This window comes from Chinchilla lanigera, unplaced genomic scaffold (genome assembly GCF_000276665.1).
Source record: "Chinchilla lanigera isolate Chin_1 unplaced genomic scaffold, ChiLan1.0 scaffold00009, whole genome shotgun sequence".
In the NCBI taxonomy this organism is placed as follows: domain Eukaryota; kingdom Metazoa; phylum Chordata; class Mammalia; order Rodentia; family Chinchillidae; genus Chinchilla; species Chinchilla lanigera.
The window spans coordinates 25,783,454-25,792,120 of NW_004955410.1; the positions used below are offsets into that span (position 1 = coordinate 25,783,454).

Genomic DNA, 8,667 nt, shown 5'->3' on the forward strand with positions numbered 1-8,667 from the left:
CGCAGTCAGCACCTACCGCCATCCGGCCGCCGCCTCCCGCCCGGCGCCGCGGGCACCCACACCTCGGGACCGAGACCGGGAAGCCTCGGGGCGCGGGCCCGGAGCGACGGGGGAGACCCCGGAGTCCAGGTACCAGTCAGTCTCCAAAAAAGGGGGCGGAGGGTTATTCGCAGCGCCTGGGGGAGCAGTGGAACCTAGAAGCCATCTTGGGATGTGAGGAAGAAATCGCGATGGCTGCGGAGGTTGTTCCCGCGCGCCCCGCAGGACTCCCCGCAACCCCCGACCGCGCTCGTCCGGGTGGAACCCCGGGCATCGGGCCGCCGCCGAAGACGGCTCCCGCGGCTTTGTACTCACTCTGCCCTCGAAGTTGTTTTCCTCTACATCACTCATGTCGGCCAGGCGCTCCCCAGAACTAAATAAGAGACAAGTTTCGGCTCGAGGGCCGACGGCCTAATCACCCCGCTGACTGGACCGTGGGGAGCCGGAAAGAGTCGGCAACAACGGCCGCCCCGCTCCACTCCCACTCGGTCGTAGGCTCCGTCAAAATGGCGCCGGCGCCGCCAGAAACCCTCTGGCTTCTCCAGGGCGCGACGTAAGGGGGCGGACGTCACTGTGACGTCACGAGCCCCGCCTCCCGCGAGGCTTTGTGTTCCCCGGGTTTGGCGCGGCTGGTGGATGCCAGCCCGGAGTTTGCCCGTCTCCGGGCCACTCCCTCCACGCTGACCTGCGGGGCTCAGACTCCTCTCTAAAGCGTGCATCCTTTTGAAGTTTCTGTCCTCGGAGGAGCTTTTAATAACGTTTGCCCTTTTAAATATTGTCCACGTGGATTCTCGTGTAAAGGAACAGAAATAACTGGAAGCGTAATTAAGCGGATCATTTTAATACTTGCCCTTTGTAATGGCGTCGAAGTAACGCGCACAGATGGAGCTGTAACGAGCAGCCACGCTTCTCTTTTCTCCTTCTGTCTCCGTCTCTCTGTCTTTCCTTTCTCTGTCGCTCTCTTGAGAATCTCGTGTAGCCAACCTGACCTGGAACTCCGTATGTAGCTCAGGCTGGCCTTGAACTCACGATCCTTCTGCCTCACCCTCTCCAGTGGTGGGATTATAGGCATGAGCCACGCGCCCATCTCTAGTCTTTTTAAATAGATATTTTCTTAAAAGCTGTTAGACAAGACCTCTGAAATCAATCTACTTGAATCCCAATCAATTATAATTTCTGAGATGACTTTGAGTTTAGAAACGCAAATATACACGTTATGTGAGTCAAGGCCAGCCTTAACGACATAGTGAGACCCTGTCTTAAAAAACACATATAAATGTTGTAAAAATACTCGTCTTCTGTTATGGTTTGTGTCTGGATGCCTCCCCAAAGCCTCATGCAGTTATGGAGCAGGCTTTTAGAGTGTATGATTGATCCGTGGTCCAATGCTGGGATTATGGGTGTGAGTGTTACACCTACCCTGGGGCGGGTAGTTTGCATATGTAAGGGAGGGAAAGAGGCTGCTTGCCTCCACTCCTCCTTTATGCTCTTGTTGCTTTTGCTGTTTTTTCTGCCTCCATGAACAGTTGCCCTCTGCCTTGTTCCACTCTGTCTTGGAGCCAGCCACGTATGGACTGAAACCTCCACAAACTGTGAGCTAAATAAACCATTCCTTCCTTAATTTTGGTATTTTGTGTCAGCAATGAGAGAAAAGTAACCAAGACACCTTCACCCAGCTTATCCAAGTTTGAATGTCTTTTATAACCACAGTATAATCATTAAACCAGGAAATTGACACATAGTAGTACTGTATCTCTCTGTGTCTCTCTCGCTTTCTCTTGGTAATGGATATTGAAGCCAAGGCCTTTGCTCTGAGCTATTTGAACAGCCTATTTCATTTCATTTATTTTATTCACTTTTTAAAAGACATCACACTGTTTATTTACAAGTGTGGGAGTTAGGGGAGGTCGGGAAGGAGAGGGCAGATGTTGTCTCTGGACTGCTTGGCGCCCTTTTCCACTCAAGGCAAAACCCCTGCCATCGGCCAGGGGGTCCTTGCAGCAGCAGGACCGTGCAGGGAGGGAGGGGTAATGCTAGCACAGAGCAGGGCCCACTTCCAGGTTTAAAGCATCGTTTCCACCCTCCCCTCCTTCCACAGAAAGAACTCCGTGTGTTGGGAGCGCAGCTCAGCGGGGCACAGTTCTTGCCTAGCATGTGCGAAACTTTGGGTCATTCTCCAGCACTACAAACAAACAAGCAAACAAAATCGCAAATAAATAAAACCACCTTCTGGCCTGGAAGAAAACGGTAAAGAATTTGAAAGCCCAAGAACTCTGGAGGGGGAAACCTTTCTGCTCTTCCTCAAAGCAGTGACAGGAAGTAAGGGCATCAGTCCCAGCCTGACAGCCTTTCAGTGACAGTGTCCTGAGGCTCAGGGAACCCGGCCCTCCTGGATGTACCTACTCCTGCGCTGGACGGGCCCTTTAACCAGTTGTCTCCGGTGAGAGAAAACAGAAACGTGTGCGTGTGTTTTGAGGAAGTGGAGCCAACACAACTGCTTGTGGGTCAAACTGCTTAGTTTCACAGAGCCCTTTTCTTCTATTCAGATTCCATTGGGCTCTGTATTCCTCCTGTGTCAGGGCCTGGGCCTGGGTTCTCCTGACAAAAAGAGCTACGAGAGCTTCCGCATCCCAGCGACAATGCCAACTCCAAGCCTTTGCCTCCGGCTGTCTTGCCCATTCCCTGTGTCTCGAGACTCTCAGTCACTCCTCTTGCACACCCGTCTGTACTGGGCTGGCCTCAGGCCCCTTCGTTCCTGTCCAGAGCTCTGTTTCAGCTTCCGCTTCAGACTAGGAGAACAGGCATCTCCCACTTTTTCCTGGAAGTCCCAACAGAGGCTGTGAGAAAGTGCTGCATGAAGTAACGGAAGAGAAGTTGAGGAGGAAACCACAGCCTGTGTCACCTGCCCCTCACCTTCACAGTGGGACATTCTAGCCGGGATGGGCAGGGGTAGGGCAGAGCTGGGGAGAAGGAGAGCGTTGTCAAAATAAATGTAAGACAAGCTAAGCCCCAGCGATACCGAGGAAGACTCTGTCCCAGTCAGTCGGAAAGTTGGGTCCTCCTTTGACTCTGCAGTCTCACTGAGAAGCCTGAGGAGTGTGGGCGAGGAGGGGGCCAGCCAGCAGAGCTGTGAACACAGTGGGAGAGAAGATTCTGTAGGAGACAGCAGCAGAATGGAAATCCTCAGAGCTCCAGGGCTGGGACCCACGCCTCTGAGATCACCCTGCTGTTTGGGGAGGATAAGGAAGAAGGCAGAGGGGCAGGGTGCAGGGGGCTGGAGCTGACAGAGGTACCAAAGGCTGGCACTAAGTTGAAGGAGAGGCCCGAGGCATGGGCCAAGGGATTGGGAGAGCGGGGAGCCCAGCAGTCTCTCGGTAGGTAGCTGAGCCGATGTCCCCGCTGGGGCAATCGAGGGCCTGCAGGTTGGCCTCATGATTGATACATCCCATGGAGTTGAGCTGCTCCAGTTGCTGCAGAAATCTTGCTTCTGGTGTCTGTGCCTGTGAGTTTCCACTTCCAGCCAGAAGCTGGATCATCGGCTGCATGAGCTGCTGCTAGGTACAGAAGGCCCCGAGGGAGGAGAGGTGGCTGCTGTGGCTGTCGAGGACGTGGGAGCCTCAGCTGCAGACCCAGAGTTGCTGCCTCCTCAGGGTACTGTGGAGGGGCCAGGACTGGGGATAAGCCCAGGGGTCTTCCAGGTCTGCATTCTCTGTGGGTCTGGAATAACGCCTGCACAGCACTGGGATGGGTGAGGATGGCAGTGACTTGGAGTTCTGCATCTGCTGCAGGAGGAAGGGAGCTACAGGCCGGGCTGGTCCTGCAGCTGGGGCTTCCCTGTGAAGAGCGGCACATTCACCAGTGTCTGAACGGTGAGGTTAGGGTTCTGGGCCAGCCTCTACACCGTGCTGTGCATCAGGGGGCTGAGATCACATTCTGCATCGCTCGGGGTTCTCAGAGATCTGGAGCAGTGCCTGCATTTCTGGGCTGCTGAATATCCCTGGCCCCAGTCTAGCCGCATTGAACCCAGAGGGGTTCCAGACTATGGGGGTCACCTGGCTGGTCCCTGATCTGGTGCCCTCCCCACTGGACACGGGGGCCTGGGAGGTGGGGGCAAGGAGCTCTGGGAGGATGGAGGTGCTTTCAATTCTCAGTCTGGAGGAGGTAGAATGAGCTGTCTAGTTTTCTGGCCAGGGAAGAGAAAAGATTATCACCAAACTGTTCCAGGGCAGCGTTGAACATGAGCTCCTGGACATCCGTGTGCATGGGTGGTACCTTAGTTACTTTTTTCTCATTGCTGAGGCAAAATACTTGACACCCAAAGTTAAAGGGACAAAGGTTTATTTAGCTCACAGTTTGTGGAGGTTTCAGTCCATAATCAGCTGGCCCCAAGGCAGGGTGCCACATGGCAGAGGGCAACAGGTCATGGTAGCAGAAGACAGCAAAAGCAACAAGAGAAAGTGTGACAAGCCTCCTTCTGCCCCTTTTGTATTGTATTTTAGACTGCTGGGATTAGATCAGTGCCAATCCAATCAGTGGACTGATTTAGTAATCATACACCCTTAACCCCAGCGTCACACACTCTAGATTCAGCCACCTGTGCAAAAGCCTAAAATTACATGAGGTTTTGGCAGGACATCTAGACACAAACCATAACAGGCAGAGGGCATTATACCCCTGGGGATGCTCTCAAGATTGTTCAGGGCCCAGTCCTGGTTCCACATAATTTCGTGCATCTCGGTGGGATTCTGAGCAAGCTCTACTGTCTGCCCCGTGAGCTCAGGCTGTTGAGCGTGTGCCTGATCCCTAGATTTCCTCCCTCAGCTGCTGTATGTAGGGGGTGGCCATGAGCATGTGGCATGTAAGGTCAGGGTTAGACATCACATCCTGGGCAAGGGGGTCTGCATGACCTGTGACAACGTGTCAGCGTTGACCATCAGCTGCCTCTGCGTCTGCCGCTACAGCTCTACGAAGTTGGCAGAGCCGAGGCCCAGGCTGCCCAGCCCCAGGCTGCACCCAAGCCAGAGAGTACAGGTGCAGTACCACATCTGGAGCGAGGCTGACGGAGGTAGAAGGCTGGGCAGGGGTGAGGGTGAAGCAGGTGTGGTGGAGAGAAGCAGCGCTGGCAGCAGCTGGATCCGGAGTCCTCTGTATGGTCTTGAGGACCAGATGGACAGTGAGCCCATCTCTGATCCCAGGCTGGTCCAGTGTGTCTCCATGCTTGAGGATCTTGCCTGTGAAGATGAGGTCCAGCTGATCCCGCTGAGTTTTAAACCTCCGGCAGGTTTCCTCTCTGAACTGAGTGCTGGGATTACAGTGTGGGGTTTTACTAAATTGCTACATTGCCCAGGCTGGACTGGAACTTTCAGTCCTCTTGCCTTGGCCTCCCAGAGGGCTGAGGTTACAGGCATGTGCTAACCATACCCAGTTCCCACCATCATTTCAATTCAAACCTTCCACATTCTGACCACCACTTAACCCGTTTCTTCTAATAGTGTGATTTCAAAAACTTTTGACCTGATTAATGACAATCTGTTGACCCTCTCAAGTTTTCCCTGTCTCTGATAAAATCCAATTTCCATCTGCTTAGAGCTTGCACCTCTGTGCCTAAATGTGGCAGGAAAAAAAATTCAATTATACTAACTCTTCTCTTGTAATTTTTTTTTGATACTGGGAATCAAACTCAGGACCTCACGCTTGCCAGGCAGGCACTTTGCCAGCCCTCTTGTAATGTTTTTGATCAATAACCCTAACGTTGCCCAACAATATATTTCCTTAATTTATTTGCTGTCTTCAAAATATTTCACTCCTCTTCCTTTATTTTATTTTATTTTTTCCTCTTTAAATTTGAAGCTTTTACTCTCCTTAAACTTATTATTAACTGCTGTCCTTTTTTTATTTTAAAGAGAATAAAAAAACCAGTTAAAAATACAGAATTTCAAAACAAGATGATCAGGAAATTAACAATGGTTATTATGTTGCATATTGTTCATTTTAAAATTTATATCACATATTATGTTCAAAGTAGTTGCTCAGATTACCAGATATAGACAAGCAGAATTGATCAAACAATATAAGTACTAACTGATCCTTTCAATGAGCTAATAGAAATGAGTAGTACAATTACCTTAGCTATCTCGTGTGTCTATATATATATATATATATTCTTTTTTCCCCCTTCCTTTTTCCTTTCCCCCATCCCAGATGTTCTTTCCCTTTGAGCAGTTCCCTTCCCTTTCATAATATCTATTGTAACTTTTTTTTTTGGTACCAGGAATCAAACTCAGGGCCTTGCGCTTGCCAGGCAGGCACTTATGCCACTAAGCTATATCCCTGGCCTGTAACTTTTGGATCTTATTTGCTTTTTCAGTTTCTTACATTAGGGAGACAATACGATGTTTACACGTGAGAGTCTGATTTATTTCACTTATGAGTATGGTCTCTAGTTGCATCCATTTTCATGATCGCCAGGCAGGTGCTGTGCAGCTGAACTATATTCCCGGCCCTTAGCTGCTGTCCTTACTTTCTGTTTCACGAGGAAAACAGAAGAGAGTTTCCTGAAGTTCCCACCACCCCACAACCCTACCCTCCTCCAGCAGCAGCTCTACCCGCCCCTGATACTTGCCTCCCAGACAGTACTAACTCCCCAGCTGTGGTGTGCTGCAGCTGATGGTACAGGCTCACAAAGGTTGACGATGAACATTTCAGGAATTATGAGAGCTGGATATTAAACTATTGGTAGCTTGCAGTCAACTATGTTAGGAGTGTTTATATTATAAAAATCAGTGAACGTTTCAGATCAATACTCTTCTCTCTTTCAGGGACCTGGTTTTCAACATTTACACCTTGTCTGTTCCTGTGATAGACCTTAATATAATGTTGCCTTGTAAAGTTTTTTTAATTTTGGGGTTGTCTTTTTATGGGGCTGGGAAGAGCCCAGCGCCTTTTGCATGCTAGGCAAGTGCTCTGCTACTGACTTACATTGCCAGCTCCCTGGCCTCCACGTACATATCTGGTTTAATATGCTACGTTTTCTGATATAACCTTCCCCCCCACAATGAACCAGGTGTCACTCTGGTTCATTCATTTTTTACCATCCTTCCCTACCCTGAAAGAGCACGCATTCCATGAAGACAGATTTCAGTTGGTTCTATTCTCTGTAAGCTCTTCCAGGACTTGGAACAGTACCTGACACTGTGCAAACTCAGCTCACATTTACTTGCTGAAATGAATGGGATGCATCTGACGTTCTACAGCTGTTACTTCTCTAAGACCTTGCTTGGTTATTCGGTGCTTACTGGATTGCTTGGTTATTTGGTGCTTACTAGATTGTGATACTACACGGAACCAATTGGATTTTCAAACCTTGTCAAGGAATTCATTTTGCATTATCTTTTCCAAACAGAAGAGGGCAACCTTGGAGAGGTAAGAGACGGGTAGGACCCGCTCTAGATTGGAAACTCAACACCACCAGGGGGCAGTGTGGCTATGCTGGAAACTCAAAGCCTGGGATCCAGGCAGCAAGGGTCTGTGACGGCTGGCGGCTGTCCCATACACACAAGTTTTCAGTTTGCTTTCTTCTTTTGGCCAGCTTATCTTTATTAACATTTTTCTGCAGAGTTATATGTTTGTGTTTTATATTTTGTTTCACATTTGGCAATATTAAATTTAAAATGGTAATCTAACTTTTTAAGGTAACACAAAAATCATCATTACACTACCTTAGATTATATAATTTAGTGGATTTTAGGAGAATCATATATTTCTTCTCCTTTTTTTTCTTTGTTTTTTTTCCGGTACCAGGAATTGAACTCAAGACCTTGCGCTTGCCAGGCAGGCGCCGTGCCGTTGAGCTAAATCCCCAGCCCCCTTTTTTTTCTTGGTTTCTCCTTTTTTTTTTGAGACAGTGTCTCGCTATGCAATTCAGGCTGGCCTTGAACTCACTATGTAGCCCAGGCTGGCCCCCAATTGATGGCAATCCTCCTGCCTCAGCCTCCCCAGTGCTGGGGTTATAGGTGTGTGGGTCATGCCTGCCCCTTCCCTTCATCTTCTGATAACTTCTAATCTACTTTATATTTCTATAGATTTGCCTGTCTTGAGCATCTCATGTAAATAGGATTATACAATATGTCAGCAGTTTTTTGGTTTGTTTTTGGTGCTGGGGATGAACTGCATATACTAATAGCTCTGTCCCTGAACAGCATCCCCTGCCCTGTCCACCAGATTTTAAATGGGAAGATTTATCTATGGAATAAGAAATAAGGCTATATTTTTAGGAGTTTCCTCTAAAATATCAAGAGAGCCGAGTATGGCAGCATATACCTGCAACCTTAGCACTGGGGAGGCTAAGGCAGGAGGATCACAAGTTGGCAACCATCCAGGGCTGCATACCAGGCCAGCCTGGCCTACAGAGTGAGACCCTGTCTCAGTGAGAACAGCAACAACAACAACAAACAAGAAAAACAAATAACAAAGCCAGATGTGGTGGCACAGACCTGTAATCTCAGGACGGGGCAGCTGAGGCAGGAAGACTGTAAGTTTGAGATCCCCCTGGGCATATTATCTAGACCTTGTTTAAAATCTTAAAAAGGGCCAGAGGCATAGCACAGTGTGAAGGCCCTGGGTTCAATT

The 8,667-nt window shown here is 49.3% G+C and overlaps 1 protein-coding gene, 1 long non-coding RNA gene and 1 pseudogene across 2 annotated transcripts in view; 1 reads left to right on the forward strand and 2 right to left on the reverse strand.

Moving 5' to 3' along the window:
• The window catches only part of Tra2a (transformer 2 alpha homolog (Drosophila)), a 24,480-nt gene extending 23,805 nt beyond the window's left edge, over positions 1–675 (reverse strand). Inside the window, exon 1 of the mRNA XM_005377400.2 lies at positions 355–675. Coding sequence (XP_005377457.1) covers positions 355–390 — 36 coding nt within the window. The 5' untranslated portion in view covers positions 391–675. The remainder of the gene's footprint in view (positions 1–354) is intronic.
• A 916-nt stretch (positions 676–1,591) lies between these two features.
• On the forward strand, positions 1,592–3,061 carry LOC102014989. The gene is made up of 2 exons (XR_259867.2): positions 1,592–1,631; positions 2,138–3,061. It is a non-coding gene; the product is annotated as an uncharacterized LOC102014989 (long non-coding RNA).
• Positions 3,062–3,116: 55 nt separating this feature from the next.
• Positions 3,117–7,046, reverse strand: LOC102023881 (annotated as a pseudogene).
• Positions 7,047–8,667: the final 1,621 nt, after the last annotated feature.